The following is a 17,840-nucleotide window of genomic DNA, read 5'->3' on the forward strand; positions in this document are numbered from 1 at the left end:
GCAAGGCGTCCTCGGCGTCGGGCTTGCAGCTCCGGCGGACTGAGTTGAACGAAGCAGGGTCATTGGGGCAAGAGCGCAGCGCTAGGACGAGTGTGCGGCAGAGTCGCAAAAGAAGAGGGATCAGGGCAGCGGCGGCTCTGAGTCATATCGAAGTCGGAGCTCGTCGGGTAGGCTCTAGGCTGGACATACGTTGGCAGCTGGGAGAGAGACGCGCTGGGCCGGCGTCGGATGCAGAAGACAGAGGCCGGAGTGGTGTCGACCGACGCAGGCGATAAAGGAGACGGGGAGCCGAGAACAATTGGGATTACAATCAGTTTTTCTATTTCCGATAACAATTTGTCGGTTTTTCAAATTCTCCAGCGATGCCAAAGGGGAAAACAGGCTGCCGGGGCATATGATTTCAGCATAGTTATAAAAATACGTGTAAACATGGATTTGGGACCCTAAAACGTTGAAAACAAGGCAATTTGACATGCTAGAATCAAGCATATACACCCTTGATTCGTTTCACATGAATCAGTGTTGCAAAGGTATGCCTTAGAAGGGTTGCCGACGCTGTCAAGGGTGGCTAGATGGCCTATACCTAATTGGTGCTATGAGTGGTCGCCACTGGCCACCGGAGATGCCATGGCCGGCCGGCATGCTGTAGGGGTCATGACACTTTTTTTTCTTTTTCTTTTTTTCGAGCTTTTCAATTTTCAAACTCTTAAATAAATTCATCACCATATTTCAATCAGGTGGGATTAGTGCTATGAATTTGATTCTTTTCTTTTCTACTTTGTTTTTCATTGCGTTTGCGAGGATATAATTTAAACCATTCATGTATCATAAGGAAATCAAAATAACACTGCATGCATTTTAAAAAAGAATCAGTTCTATATAGTTGTACAACAAAGTATACAAGAGAAGGAATCATATCCACAAGTACAAAGAAAGATTGGTGTTTTACCATTCACATTTCTTCCGTACCTTTGTGTTATTTACAATCTAGTCTAATGTCATTTGGCAATAATGTACAGTTAAACTAGCAGATGTTTTCAACCTTTTCTTCAAGCGCTAGTAATTTGTTCCGTTGAGGAGGATGTCGGGCAAAAGCTTCTCAAAATTGTCCAAGAATAAATCCCATTCATCTTTACTCATGTCTCCAAAATATATTGCTCCCGTTTCAAATTTGAAATTATTTACTGAGAAACTCACACTCTCCACCAAACCTCCTACCTTATGAATATCACTTGTACTACCATCAACATAAGCACTATTGCCTTTCATATTTTTACTATCAGAATCATCAGTGCCGTGATTGCTTTCCTCAAATAGTGGATAGATACATCCCTTGGTCAACTCTGTAATTGATCCCACAGACGAAAACCTTGCCATTCCAGGATAGATCTGTAAGAGTTGCGGAAGATCAAAATTCTCATCAAAGCTTTCTAAAGTATCATTCTGAAATGGAAATATTTCACCTTGTTTCATTGTTTCTCTGTTTTCATCAGCTGTACCAAACATTGTTGCTCTAACTTGTAAGCAAAGATTTTCTAATTCACTCAATTTTTCTTCACCAGCACAGAAATGTCGAGTCATCATATCACCTATATCAGCTAAGCAAAGCCCTGCAGCTGTAGCCCGCTTCAAGAAGATGGTGCAGAGCACAAGAACACGGATCGCAGCCTCACGTAAAGAAGGAATCTGAGTTCTTAGTGGAGCCGAAGCTTGAGGCCAGTGCAGCCATTCAAAGTATGGATCATCAAGCCACTCAGGAAGGCAAAGCCCATGGTCAATAGGCACAAGCTCAGCCATCCCAACTGCATAATTGTTCTGCTCATACTTCTGAACAAGCATATTACCTGCGTGCCTATCAAGATTTAGGACTCTTACATCAAAAATTCCAATACGATGAACTGAAGCTATTGAAAAGCAAGAAAACCCCAATTCTCCAGCATCAAAGTCATGATCTACAAAGCGCTGAAGAGAAGCAATCTTGTAGGGAGTAGCTGAAATTGCTGCTGCATTATTATTGACGCGGAATGCAACATGAGAAATTTTTACTAAAGCAGATGGAGGAACACCAGCGAATCCACCATGGTCAAGGAGATAAGCTGCTAATTCTCGAATTCCAGATTCACCAATCCGAACTGAGCGTTTTAAACCAGGTTGACCCATCATCTGACCTCCGAAGCCTTTAGGATTATTAAAGGCTAAGGGTTCTTCATCTATGGGCTTTACTGCAGCAATATTGTCTCCATTTCGACTACATAGAAAGTAGGCACCCCCTAGGCCACTTGGCACAGGCAATAGATCAGCACCAGAAGCCATAGCTATGGCAACTTCAACCACAAGAGCATGTACCCTAGGAATTCTGCTCCCGCCAACAATCTCAATCCGTGGATTAGTGTCAAAGTCTTCCTCCAATGCAGTAGTTTGGGAGAGACATGGGGTGGAATAGCTTTTGTGAATATTAGTAACTCCGCATGTATTTTTTAAGGAGTGGGAAAAAATGCAGTAATCAAGATGGGTGTAGGATTGTAATCTGCATCGCTGGGATCGTCTTAATGGCTTAATTCCGTGATGTTGATCAACTGCTACAGCCATTTCCACGAATCTCATGCAGGTGATATTTGAAGCAGTGCATGCCAGAGGCAGTTTATATATATTTTATGTTTTCACAATTATCCCTCGAGAATTAGTCTTCCCTGGGAGATTAACGTCATATATCTGCATAGTGTAGAAAAAGTACAGTTATGTTAAATTCAGATTAGGCTCTCATATGTGCATGAATTGATAGTAATGATCAATTGTATGACAGCATGGTAAACACAAGAAGGTGGAAAATAAGAAAAAAGGAAGAACTTTTTAAACATCCAGTCCTCCTAACCGAATATTTTAGGACTGTTGACCACCATAGGATTCACCATTTCTACTCGCCCTATGTTCGTGTCTTAAAATTAGAAAATACCTATTAACCGCATTACTGGGTTAACAACTCTTGTTAAAAGATACATCAATAATTTTATAAATTTCATACAATACCCAGAAAGAGAAAAATTGATGGAACTCAAGAATCCACTTTGGCCTAATGAAATCATTCACACACGTGAGTAAACGAGTTTCAACGCAGAAAATGAAGCCAATTCATTTTACAAGCAAAACTCAAATAAAAACCAAACATTTGGGTAGGAAAAATAGAAAATCATACCAGAGAGTAGCATACAGGTGACGAATCCTGGATTTAATACCATAATTTGTGAATGAGCAAAGAACAATCAGTCCAAACTGTCTTTACCATTTTGCAGGAAACCCATCACAACCTGCATCATTTCAAATCCAAAAATCAGAACAAGAAAGGAAAATATAAAACTCTACATGAAAAACAATAACCAACCTCCTTGCTTGTTTAGCTTTAATAGTAAAAGAAGAACCAATTTTCCTCTCGCTCCACCGCACACAAATCGCCACGATATTCTGAAACACAAAAGGCAAGTTAAAATGGGGCGATGATGGATGATGATTGATGAATGGAAGGAACAGGGAGATGAGATGAAATGGTGTACGTACCCTGAACACTGGTAAGGCATTCAGGGAGACGAACAGAAGGGGGGAGCGTGAGAGACGACGACAATTCGTCACCCAATTATGTTTGAACAATGTATATATTGTTATCGATCTCCTTCCACTCCCCCTCCCTCTCTCTTCTGATGATGAAGAAACCAATCAACTCCGAACGCCTCTCTCCCTCTCCTTCTATTTTCGCCGGGAAAAACTTGCGTACAAACTAGTATGTACGCGTGCGTCCAAACTCTAGTTTATTTGTACACTTTAGGAATATAAATACATAATTTTAACCGTTCAAAAGTTTAGTTTATTACCAAAGATCATTTCTGTAAAATATCAACATAAACAAAAATCGTCTTCATAGTCGATTGCATCAAACAAATTGATGGTTGATCATGAGATTACTAACTTTCACCATAACCGTTCATTTGTTTGATGCAGTCGACTATGAAGACGATTTTTGTTTATGTTGATCTTTTTATAGAAATGATTTTTAGTATTAAACTAAACTTTTGAACGGTTAAAATTATATATTTATATTCCCAAAATGTGCAAATAAACGAGAGTTTGGACGCACACGTACATGCTAGTTTGTACGCAAGTTTTTTCCATTTTCGCCTACTTATTTTTCCTTTTTTTGTATTTTTTTTTGTATTTCCTTCTATTTCCTTTTATTTTTCTTTTTCTACAAGTCATGCGCCAACGTATGGCTTGTCAACGGGCCGGACTGGGGCTTAATACATTTAGATAAATGACGGACCGAGTATTTTACAAATAGTAAGATCCAAGCCTCTCTATCTAAAGCGAGCCTTCTGGACTTTTACGGGACGGGCCTTACAGGCTTGTATTAGGAAAAAAAACTTATTTAAGGGTTTGGAACCCAACCAAGTTTGGAGTCTCATTCCTACGCCCGATTCAATCTATTAAAATAAAATGTCAATTAATACAAAACATTAGGGAATGAGGAACAAATCTAAATCCAAATGAGGAACAAATCTAAATCCAAATGTGAAACAAATCTAAGTCAAACAAAGAAACAGAGAAAGAGAGAGACATTGTTGTGTCGTATGAGAGAAAAGAGAGTTGGGTTGATGCATTGAGCTCGGGACTTGAATTTTAAAGGAGGAAAGAGCTGGGCTTTCTCAAAGCTTAAAACCAGATTTATGTCTTCAAAACAATAAAAGAATTCTTGGGAAACATTCTCTAAAAAAAGTCACAAATAAATTTTAAATATATATACCGATCATATCGGTTGGTGTCGATTGATCCCGAGAAATTTCCTTTATATAGTCACTTCATAATGCGATAGTTTTAGTCTTAACCTAATATAAAGGTTATGATACATTAGTGGATACTTCGGCTATCGACAACTCCAGTTCGAAATATGGTCGATCGACACCAGCAGATGTGATCGGTATATATATTTAGGGACCCCGTAAAAATTTCATCCATTTTGAACATAGTTTGACCATTCGTATTTACGGTCAACCAAAATAGATGTGTTTTGACATATTAAAACTCCATTAATCGAGGCTTTGCCAAATGAGTTTTCTCAATGCGACTGTGCATGATCAATGAAAAAAATTAGGTGATTTTCAAATATGTAAACGGTTTTCGGCGTTCACATCTTTGTTATGGGTTCTCCCTCAGGGTATATTAGTGGTGTTTTCGGTTTATTGGAAATACCGACAGTCAAACGAGGTCCAAATTGGATTAAATTTTTACTGATCACATCGGCTAGTGTCGATCGATCCCGTGAAGTTTCCTTCATATAATCGCTTCATAATGCGATAGTTTTATTCTAAACCTAATATAAAAGTTATGATACATTAGTGGACACTTCATCGATTGACAACTCTAATTCAAAATATGGTCGATCGTAAAAAAATATACAGTAGTATATATATTTAGGGACTCAGTAAAAAATTCATCCGTTTTGGACATGTTTTGACCGTTCATACCTACGGTAAAAAAAGCATTTTGATATATTAAAACCCCATTGACCGGAACTTTGCCAAATGAGTTTTCTCGGTGCTACTGCGCACAACCGGTGATAAAAATTAGGTGATTTCAAATATGCAAACGACTTTCGGCGTTTGCATCTTTGTAATGGTTCCTCTCTTAAGACATATTAGTGGTGTTTTCTGTTTACTGGAAATTCCAACGGTCAGACGAGATCCGAATTGGATGAAATTTTTACATGGTTACTAAATATATATAACGATTACATCGGCTGGTGTAAATCAATCTCGAGAAGTTTACTTCATATAGTTGCTTCATAATGCTACAATTTTATTTTAAATCTAGTATAAAGTTATAATATAAATGTCACAAAAATTTTAAATCTAGTATTATGGACATATATAATTGATATTACTTGGCGGGCTTTTACGGGACGGGCCTTACGGGCTTGACGGGCCAGGCCTTGCGGGCTTTTGATGGGCTGAGCCGGGTTTCACACCTCTAAATTAAGCCTGGCCCTCTACTCACGGAAGCGGGATTTGGTAGGCTTTTCACGGGCCGAGCCGGGTAAAAAATCATCGGCCTGCGGACCTCCGTGGACTTATCGGATCCGCGGGCTAAATGATGAGGCCTACGCCAACGTTTTTCTTTTTTGGTCAACAACCAACGTTTTCCTATTTCAAGGCTCTCCTGTGTGGTTATTTTGCATTGTGAACCTACCTATGGTCCTATACTATTCATTTTTTTGTTTTGTTATAATATTGATTCTGAAGACACATGAGACTAGGAGGGTTGGGATTGTCTTATAATAGAACCACGCAACAAACACTATCCGCACGTGAAATTGAAGTGTTATGAGTGCGTACTTAGCAACTAAGTATGTTGTCCAACTAAAAAACACATTGAATTAAAAAAAACTAGACTCACATATTCTTTCAAAGCAGCAAATGAAAGATCAGTCTGGCCGAAAATCACACTGTGGACTAAAAATTATGTTTTAAAGCTTGAACCACTTCATGCGCAACAAACTCTAGGGTTTTCTAACCCTTTTGTACATCAGAAAATCAGTAGAGGTCTGTTGTATAAATAACATTCAAACTAAATTTGGTGAGGACCTTTGGTGTTTGGTTCTCGATCATCCTCAACTATCCCTAGCGTCGAAAAATTGAATCTTATGAGATCCAGTTCCCACCATTACTTTTTAAGAGAGTGGGTTTCCACATACAACGCTAATTGCTAAAGGATATAATTTGATTATGGACTTTAACAGTTTAACCCACCAATAACTGCGAACTGGAGCTGAACATGATCGTTCGAGAATATTTCTGGCGGCTAAGTCAGATCTCTCCTACATGAGTGTATTATGATTTATCGGAATTCAATATCTTACTATTTGTACCGCCAAGCAACCTATTTATAGGTGTATAATGACTTTATCGATGAGCTTACTTGGAGGACAAGATGTTGACATTAACCCCGCTTTATGCTGTTCATTATCATCAACTCCGCCATGTTTAGGAGTTAAATTGACTCATTTGCAAGTTCGGCGTGCTAACTGACAATTATGACCAAATTTGGGGGTAAAAATTGGCAATTTTGCCCACAAAATATAACAATTTTGTTCCGGGATATTATAGCTTTCTCCTATGTGTATCTTAACTTAAATAAATTTCATCTTTGGCGTCGATTATGCTTTGTTATAATAAATATGAATCTCTAATTCTTCAAGATTCTATGTATGTATACTAGCATTTTGGTGCGGGGCGGGAGTGAAATGCCCACCGGTCAAAACCCAAACCCACCGCTGGAAATGCGACCGCCCAAGCTTAAGGCGAAGAGCGAAGGTTGAAGACGGATGGAATATTCCTTCTATTTTTCAAAAACGATTGTCGTTTGCTATGCCATACACACGTGAAACCACCTTTAATAGTTCAAATATGCTGGTTTAATTTTTGGAAATCCATCTTTTTATTGTTACGGTTATCATTTATATACAGGCCCGCTCTCACCTGCGGGAAATTGTTGGGCTCATATTGGGTCTAGTTCTCACCTGCGGGACCGAATTCACGGGATAGAAAGGAACGAAATCGTCCGAGCCATTGGATCTTAATTGAATTCATCAAACGGTGCAAATAACAAACTAAAATTTGTACCAGATCCCTCCTCTCTCTCTCTCGTCCTCACTCCTCTCTCAGTCTCTCATCCTTCATCTCCCTCTCATAGTCTTCTCTTTCCTTATTCTTCCTCCAAATTTCTAATCACCATATATCTTCCTCCTCATATATGTAATACTTCCTTCTTACGAACTTCAGATTGATTATTCATTCTCTTCTGAGTTTTTGTTGTTTGATATCCTTAGATGATAGATCTGTGGGGGAACCATTCCTAGAACCTAGAAGGCTCGAAGCTGTCCTGAGTTCATTTTCAACCATGTCTTCTTCCTCATGTAGTGTTTAGGGAATCTAGGCTATTCCCAGAAAAGCTAATCTAGGCTATTAGAGATGTTTTTTTTTATGGAATATACATATTTGCATAGAAAATTACATAACCATTGATCTAAATTAATTTAGGCAGATTGCCCCATATGTTTTCCGGAAGCTCGGCTCGGATTAAATTCTAGCAATTTCATTTGGGCTCAAATCTTTGAAACCAGATCTGTATTTGTTAAAATCTAAGCTATCAATAGTGGAAGAATAAGAAAGAGAACTATGAGAGTGGGAGCTGGTAGGATGAGAAACTGAGAAAGGAGTGAGGACGAGGAAAGAGAGAGAAAGGTAGCAGAGATCCGGTACAGACTTTTATTTTAAGGGTTTGATATTTCCACCGTTAAATGAATTCAATAAAGATTCAACAGCTCAGATGATTTCGTCCCTTTCCCGTAAATTCTGTCCCGCAGGTGAGCGGGCCTGCATTTGTATATATCAAGTTTTATTTTAGTATATATTATATATATATTTAATTAAAATATATTCTTTATCGGAAAAGCGGTCGCCTTATCGCGCCGATGCTTTCGCCTTGTATAAAGATTAACAGGAAGAATGAAATCAAGTACAAACATATTTCATAACAAACTTGAAACAAATGTTATTCGATAAACAAATGAGAAAGTTCCCAACTACTTTTTATAACTTCTGTAACAAGGATCTCACATATAAGTTTTCTTCTTTATTCTTTGGACTTTCTTGAAACAATGGAAGACAATTGTATAAGTAGATACTTATAGGCACATTGGAATTTGGAATTAGTGTTATCGGTTTATACTTTTAATTTACTCTATGTTCCCTACCAGATAATAAGCCAGGTGTCGAATTAAAGGCCACCTTCAAGTATAAGGGTCAAGTTATAGTGTAGTGGGATTATGAGTAGGAGATATCGTACCCAAGGTTGGAAAACTCTCTCTAGCTAGGAGAACCTAAGAGATGCTAAAAGAATATGCAAATGTACAAGTCACAAATTAAGGCTGACAAGTGAACCCTTCATGGTGGATATATGCAAGATGGTGGAGTGATTCAAATTTGTTTCGGATGTAGAGTTACTTCTAAAAACTAAATGACTACTTAAAATGTAAACTAGGCTTACTATGCTAAACTAGATGTGATGAAATGGATGAGAGTTATGACTTAAGGTTTCCACCTCTAGCTTCTCTTTTGAACAATGATGCTACTAAATTGAATGATATCACTCAACTAGTCAATTTCTCTCTTTGTATCCCTCTCAGGTATGATAAGGGACAATCTCCTTTGTTGGTATCAAGCAACTCTTCTCGGGTGTAATACTTAAACACTCAAGTCATGCATGTGAATCCGGTTAAGTAGCAAATGCATTACCCTAAGTGCATAAAGTTTGGAGATGAAGAAATCATGCAAACCAACAATGCTCATCTCTAAGTGATTGTAGTTCACAACTCTAACATGCACATATGATATGCTATCATGCTTCAAACAACTAAGGTTAATCAAGCCTTAATCATTCATCATGTCATGGCAAGCAATCATACCCAAATTGATTAAGTTTAAGCATGAATGTTCAACTTTTGAACTAGCATATTAGAGTGCTAATGAAAAGTGTATCAAACAAAATATTTACATCAATGTCATACAAGATTGGCTAGGGCTTTCAACCTAGCCCCAACAAACTAACTACTCACTCATAATCAAATACACAAGCTTGAACATGATTATGAACATCAAAATAAAGAGAGGGTAAAGAGATAACTAGTGAAACTCAAATTGAGGATAATATGGAGGATGAACTTATGGAGGTCTTGACATAGTGATGATGAATGTGGTGGTGGTGGTGGATCCTCAAAGATGCTAGACTCCTGTTCTGTCTCTATGCTTGATGATGGTGTATGAAATAGGTGAATGGTGGAGTGATGAAGCTTTGTGTTTTTGGAATGAGATGGATAGATGGAAATGTTATGGATTTGGTGGTGGTGGTAATGGAGGTTTCATGACGGAGAATGGTGGTGAAACAAATGTAGAGAAAAAGAGAGACAATGGTTATGGAAGAAGTCGGTGATGAAGGAGGAAATAAGTGGTGAGATATTGGTGAAATAATTGAGAGAAAAACCCCTTAGAGCCAGTTTTTCAACCCATAAGAGGCATTGGAGTGTGAAAATGCCCAAACTTTGCCCAAACTAAGGCCAAAAGTCAAAGAGAGGTATGATGGCTGCATGACTAGGTAATGATGGACCTAGAGGTGATGATTGCACCTAAAATCAAACATGATTTTTGCATGAAAAATGAATGGTTTTTGGGTCTTGAGAAAAGCTATGTTGGTGTAGGGAAGAGAGCACAAGTGGTGGTGTAATTAAATCCCAACTAAAAAGTTAGAATCTAGTTGTGATAGAACAATGTGTTACTCCTCCTTAGAGTTGACCGGAAAAATGCATGGCATCACCAAAATTGGTGGTGCACCTCCAAAAGTGATGATGCACTGCCATAACAATGCCGCTAAAAGTGGTGGTGCTTGGAAAATCGCCGAAATCTCACATTTTCTCCTCTTGTCAAAATATTCTACAAAACATGGAAATTGATTAGTCCATATTAAATTTAGCACATAGAACAAGTAAATTTCATGTTTTATGACGTTAGAATATATGAGAATTATGATCTTACACCAAACTGTATAGGGTACTCGTGGGTACTCCATACTCCCCCCTTTAAATTTCTTTAAATTTCATCTATTAACCTGATGACTAGTGGTTTTGACATGTGGTTTTAAAAAAACAATTATAAGTTCAACAACATAAATGATGTGATTTTTTAATTTTGTTAAAAATTACGTAATATAGAGCATTGACATATTAATTACACCAAATAAGACAAATATTACAATTTGCAATCGGTTTTGTGTTCATTTTTATAATTAATTGATGAAATATGTAAATAAAATAATTATGACAGTTTTACACAATATTACACTATTACATGAATAATGCCAAGTTGAGTATTATGTGTGAATATGAAAATTTACTACATTTACAACTCAGTTGTCTTCAAATTTGTAAATAAGTCAGGAATATGTAAATATGGTCATGAGTAATATGACTCGTGACCATGTAATTATTGTCCTCATATTTGTAATAACAATGTAAAACATGTAATAATTTAGAATAACACCCAATTTCACAAATGAGGACTCTATCACATGAATGAGGACAATTTTGACTCGTTTTTGTAAATATAATAATTCACTACATTTACAACCCAATCGTCGTCAAATTTGTAATAAGAGTCATGAACATGTAAATATGGTCATGACCTTGTAATTACAACTTATAGAGATTTTTTACAAAAATATTTATCAATTGTCCTCATATTTGTAATAACAATGTAAAAAAAGTAATAATTTAGAATCACCCAATTTCATAAATGAGTACTCTATTACATGAATAAGAGGACAATTTAGAGTCATTTTGTAAATATAAAAAATACCACTTTTGCAACTCAATCGTCTTCAAATTTGTAAAATGAGTAACGAACATGTAAATATGGTCATGGTCTTGTGATTACAACTTATAAAATATCTTTTACAATATTTTTATTCAATTATCTTGTATTCATAATAATGTTGTGGAAAATATAATTATTTAAAATACCACCCAATTACACAATTGAGAACTCTATTACATGAATGAAGACACATGCTCTATATGCACAAAATTATGAAAATTTACGCACTACAACAACATATTCATTGCAACATATGTAAACTGGTTCAAAAATTTGTAAATATGATTTTAAGTAGTAAGTACCCAAATAGAATTAATTTTTACATCTACAGTATGATATTATCTTTATATAAGTGATTTTCTTATTTAATGAAAATTTACCTGAAATAGACCTCGGTTTTAATTGTTTTTAGAAAGTATTAATGATGTTGTTAATTGTAATAAATTACTCAATCAATCTTTTCCCTTTTAGAATAAAACCTCACGATTGATTATTTTTTATTACACTGACTGGGTAAACAAGTCATGACATTTTCTCAAATATTTATAACCATTAGATTTATTACCGATCTAATGGCTACAAATAATATAAAAACCACGGTATATGGTACCTCCTGGTACTGTAGAATGTTCCACCAGATAATTACATTTGGAAGCAGTGGCAGAACCAAACGACATATATGAGGGGTATTACATGTAATTTTCTCAAGTTTGATTTAATTGAACCAAGTTAGAATGATAAAATACATGGATAGCCAAAATTTTGAAGGGTGCCATTGCACCTTTCGGCCATAGCTAGGAAGCACGGAAACGTGCCTACACCCACGTTTCCCGCTTCCGAAGCGGAACCACTATGGAAACGCGACGGAAACGTCCGGAAACGCTTGGAAACGCCCGAAAACGCTTGGAAACGCCCGGAAACGCTTGGAAACGCCCGGAAACGTGTTTCCAAAAAAATGTGTTTTGGAAACGCGGTGGAAAGGCGAGTTTCCGAATTGGAAACGCGGTCGAAACACGAGTTTCCAAAAAATAAAGGTTTTTTATGTTTATTTTTTATTTTTTAAATAAAGAACTAGACCTATCTTCGTCGAGTCAAATGACTTATTTCGACATATTTTTGACCTCCCGCTAAGTCGCCGACCCTCCTTCTCTCTTGTTGATACCTAGATCCCTTATTATATTTGTATTATTTCGAATGTTGAACACCAAGTTATTTAAGTTATTTGAGAATTTGAGTTACTTAAACTAAAAATTTGTTATTATATTTATTTTTTGTATAATGTATATATTTTTTTATTTCGACGTTTTCAAAACATACCCGCTTCCTAAAATTTTTGAAAAACATGCTTCCACGTTTTCAAATGTTTCGCTTCCACGTACCCGATTCCGTGCAACCTAGGGCTATAGTGTAGCTTCGCCCCTGTTTGGAAGTGTATGCATGCTGTTTCATTTGTACAAACATTACCAACAATCGTTTGATATACTTATTTTCACATTAATATATATCTTGGTTTACTGTAAAGAAAAGCAAACCAAATTGCAAAGCATGTTGAATGAGGACAGAGCAGCCACTGTGGAAATGCTTCTGCAAGGTAGGCACGTACTTTTGCTTCTATGCAGACATATATACCTACTGCTGAAGATAATTAAGCTTGGTGGGTATTACTTATTAACTTCCCACTTTTATTTTAATAATTTTCCATTCCTTGGTTCAGATTATATGAAGATCAATTGGTAGGTTTTGAACTAAACAAAAGTGAATCAGTATGAATTGAGTTTTACTATTGAGTTTCTATATAAACTGAGAACTAAAATGGTTTTGCTGTTTCTCGCAATCAATTACTTTATTTTGGTTTTCATTGTATGTTTTTTTATGTTGTGGTTTTGAAGTCGATAAGTGAACAGGAGGTTGAAATGATGTAATAGTTTCAACGGAAACAACCAAAGTGGTAACTCTCAGTACACCACCAAACTAATCCTTACCAATTTGGCTTGCTTGAACTCAGCATAACTTAAATTGAAGTTAATGATAATAAAGCGCTTATGGTAAGCAGTCTACACATGAGTAATCATGTTGCATAATAGTTGTAAATGCTTTAAATTGAAGTTATCCTTTGTTGATATTAGTTAGAGGAAGAGCAGGCTTAGCTGGAGCTAGTGAAAAAAGAGGAAGAGAATTCTGGATCGGTATTGTTTGTTACAGTGATATTTTACTCTGTTGTAGCTATAGCTGTTTCCATTTCCAGTCTATGTTTACAACCTGAAACCAGAGGGCTGTAACAACTAATATTACATTATTACATTCTATTCAAATAGTGAATGGATAGCTTAAGTTCCTATATAATTACATTATTACATTCATGGCAAACACTAAGTATGATAGAATATAATTTACATTAGTTATGGTAAGTGTCAGAGAACAACAATTTGTTATGGTAAACTTATGTACTACACATTGAAAAAATAGTGTAGCATATAACTATAACTAATGTACAATATTATGGTAACAGAATATTAATACAAAATATACTAATAGGACACTAAAAAAGTACTAAAAAATAATACAAAATTGTTCACTATAATAAACACAGTGAACAATATATCAACCCACTTATGAACAAACATAATGTCTTATTTATAATGGGTAATAATAAATAAGCTCTTTTACATTATGTTTCCAAATAGGACATAAATGGGTTAAACTTTAATAAATTTATTATTGATAAATTTAATTATCACCTCTCTCTTATGTTCATAGTTTCTGGGTATTATAAATTGGTTAAACATAACTCATTTTTGGTTGTCATAACTTCTTGGTAAGTGTTTATATAGTACACTATTAGTTTGCTAAATAATCGATTCTTATATGTATAATCCATAATCGTTTACATAGTTTAATATGTAAAATATGCGATGGTATATACTGATTGTTTTTGAACGTGTTCCTCTGCACTAATGATAACTTAGTAAAGTGATAAGCTGAAATGAACTCTATGTTGGAGTGCATTACGTACCTATAATTGCTTGTTCTTCTTGAGCTTTTCACGACTACGAGCCCTTTCTCGAAGCTCGGAGACTTCACTGAGAAAACCCATTGGCAAGTTTCAGATATTCTCAAAGGGCATGGATAGGCCGGAAAATATAGAACACCTTAGTACTCTGCATGCGCTGCAAAACCCCGAGCATGTGTATCTATAGTGGTTGACGCGTGTTAGATTCCAATGTGGAAGAGTGTAGAAGGCACACGTTCTTTTCTAGGCTTATCATGTCTGCTTCAACCTGATTGATGTGAATCACATCTGCTAAGATCCAGCACTGTTTGTGAGGTTAAACAGAGAGAAAAGTTTTACTGTGTTACAGAGTGTGGTAAAAGATTTGAGAAGAACATAACTGCAATGGGAGCCAGCATTTCAACATGTATAAATAAGAATCTGCCAATTCCTGAGTTTATCTACAATTTCACTGTAGGGCATATCAGAAGCTTATAATAGCATAAATGTCGGTGTTCCTATCTTATGTCATAAAAAATATGGATTACAGACAGTTCAACAAAAAGAGAGCCTTATATCTAACCTTGCAACGCAAGAAAACTACATCAATCTTGACAGTCTCCTTCGCTTGAGTTTCTTCTGCCTTGGTGGACTTTTTTTACCAGAATGAAGAGCAAGAGTAGTTGATGGCTTTCCGACACCTGTTCTTCCTTTTCTGGCAGCCCATTGCAATGGCAGATTGTTTACCACGGTGCCAATATCTTTGGCTCTAGTCACTTCTACAAGGTTCCGTATTTGCTCGAGCATTTGCATAGTCCAGGCCATAGAGAGATCTTGTGAAACTGAATCCTCCATTGGTTTCTTTGATAGGCTGACGAGCAACTCTTTGAATGACTGGAAAGACATCAAAGCTTGATAGCCTTGATGACTTTCACAGATCATATTGACTTTGAGGACATGCTTGCAAATGTTTCCTTGCACTGAACACATACAGTCGCAAAAGGAAAATTCTGATCCGGGATTCCACCTTCCTTCTCACTACAAACCTTGGCAAATAGATGGTTTCTATCATCCAAGGTAACAGCAGAATCAGGAATTTGCACTGCCCTGTGCTAGGACGTAGAAGCAATATATTCTTCCTTGACGTTTTAAAAAGCAGTGTTTTCAGATGCGATGCCGAGACGTTGCCGGTGCGCGCCTTCGGGCGGAGTGAAGGAGAAAAGCCCAGCAGTTTCAAACCCAGGCGAGGCGATGGAAAGACGACCGCCGGAGCGACGCGAAGCGACTTCAATCTCCGGCCCAGCAGCTACCCATGTCGTTTTGGGTTCATTGAAAGACACCAGAGAGTGCTCCGGCCATCGTCTTGATTGAAGAGACTAGTGCTCCGGCCGGGGACGCCGCAGCCTCGCAGGACTTCTTCTTGGCTCGCAGGATTTCTTCTGGCTCCAAGAGACGAAGAGTCGAGAGTGCTCCACCCGTCGTCTTGATTGAAGAGACACCAGTGCTCCGGCCGGGGACATCACAGCCTCGCAGCATTGCAAGACTTCTGGGCTCGCAGGCGGCGCGACTTCTGGCTCGAAAAGACGAAGAGGAAGACGATGCAACATTTTTTTTCTCTGGGCCAAAACGACGTCATTTTGTCTCATTTAACCAAAACGGAACCGTTTTGAATAGTTTCAAACGACACAAAACCCTCCCTTTATCAATTATACATTCAACATTTCAACCTAGCATATCATTTTCTCATTCCTCTCTCTGCCTCCCTCATTCTCTCTGCTCTCTACCTCCGTGACTTTCTCTCCCTCTCCATTGAAGACCAAATTTTTTGCTGCCTATAATTTACCTATTTTAAACTTGAAGATTTACTAAGCTTTGAGGTTAGTCAACTTTTAATCATTTTTTATAATTGATTTGATTTTTGCATATATTTGTTTGCTTTTAGTTGAGTACATACCATAAAATTGATTAATAGTTTCTGAGAATTTGTTGTATGTGTTTGTTGGTGTTTGTGAATATTAGTCATGAGTGAGAAAGGGGTAGATGGAAGATATAAAGTATGAAAATTTACAAAAAAGATGGAAGGACCACTTGATAGTTTTGTGTCCTCTCGACCTAGGCAAACCGTATTGAATGAAGCTTACAAAAAAGAGTTAAGAAAAGAAGTTTGTCGGATGGTTGGGTGTTTTATGTTTTCTAGGGTGCTTCCTTTTAATACGGCTAATGATCCATTTTGGTTAGCTATGGTAGAGGGAATTGCCAAGTATGGTGTAGGGTTCAAGCCTCCTTCTATGCATGAATTAAGGATTTGGATTCTTAGGGAAGAAGTTGAAGATATTGATAAGTATTTGTTAGAGCATAAGAAAGCTTGGGAGAAGTATATGTGTTCTATCATGTCGGACGGTTGGACCGATGGAAAGAGTAGAGTACTTCTTAATTTTCTTGTGAATAGTTCGGCGGGTACTTTCTTTTTCAAGTCCATTGATGTATCCGGTAGTGTAAAAAATGGTAGTTTAATGCATCATTTATCACCGATAATGCATCAATTATCAAAATACGGGCCTTAGACTTATGCAAAGGAGGTTGAAGTTGTGGTGGACTCATGTGCAACACATTGTATTGATCTTATGCTTGAAGATATTAGCAAGCTAATCATCTTTGAGAAGACCATTGCAAGTGCTAAGAAAGTGGTGAAGTTTCTCTATGGTCACACATGTGTCCTTTCTCTCATGAGGGAATTCACAAACAACAGTGAGATCATTCGTCCAGTGGTAACTCACTTTACAACTTCCTTTCTCACCCTTCAAAGTATCAATAACCAAAAACAACCTCTTTAAAAGATGTTTAACAGCAGGAAGTGGATTGATGGTCATTTTGTAAAAAGTCATGAAGGCATAGGGGCTCGTGCAATTGTTCTATTTGAAAAGAACTTTTGGAGTGATGTTGCATTTTGTGTGAAGGGTGTGATGCCATTAGTGTGTGTTTTGAGGGAGGTTGATTCGGAGGTAAGACCTGCTATGGGCTACATATATGAATTGATGGATGCCGCAAAGGAGAAAATTGCATTTGGATTGAAGAAAAACCCTAGATATTATCAACCAATTTGGAACAAAATTGATGCAAGGTGGACTCCTCAACTATATCAATCTTTGCATGCTGCCAGATATTTTCTAAACCCTCAACTACATTATGAAGACAACTTCTCAACTGTTTTAGAAGTCAAGAAAGGATTGCATGAATACATGGATAGAATGATGTCATTTGAGGATCGGCTAAGGGCTGATATCTAGGGTTGGGCTCGGTTCGGTCCGGGCCGAAATTTTAGTGAAACCGACCCAAAGCCCGAAATTTTCGGTTCGGGCCGGTTCGGGTCTTCCAACAATCAA

The 17,840-nt window shown here is 37.1% G+C and overlaps 1 protein-coding gene across 1 annotated transcript; it reads right to left on the minus strand.

Moving 5' to 3' along the window:
- Positions 1-865: 865 nt before the first annotated feature.
- LOC126791406 (phosphatidylinositol 4-kinase gamma 1-like) lies at positions 866-3,026 on the minus strand. Its single transcript, XM_050517859.1, has one exon. It carries the CDS (start codon positions 2,602-2,604, stop codon positions 1,057-1,059), a length of 1,548 nt encoding a protein of 515 aa, XP_050373816.1. The 5' UTR covers positions 2,605-3,026; the 3' UTR covers positions 866-1,056.
- Between the last annotated feature and the right edge of the window lie 14,814 nt (positions 3,027-17,840).

This window comes from Argentina anserina, chromosome 1, assembly GCF_933775445.1.
Source record: "Argentina anserina chromosome 1, drPotAnse1.1, whole genome shotgun sequence".
Lineage (NCBI taxonomy): Eukaryota > Viridiplantae > Streptophyta > Magnoliopsida > Rosales > Rosaceae > Argentina > Argentina anserina.

What these genes read in the sequence shown, in the direction of transcription:
- LOC126791406 (XM_050517859.1), bottom strand. Translation starts at nt 2,604, where the DNA reads ATGAGATTCGTGGAAATGGCTGTAGCAGTTGATCAACATCACGGAATT.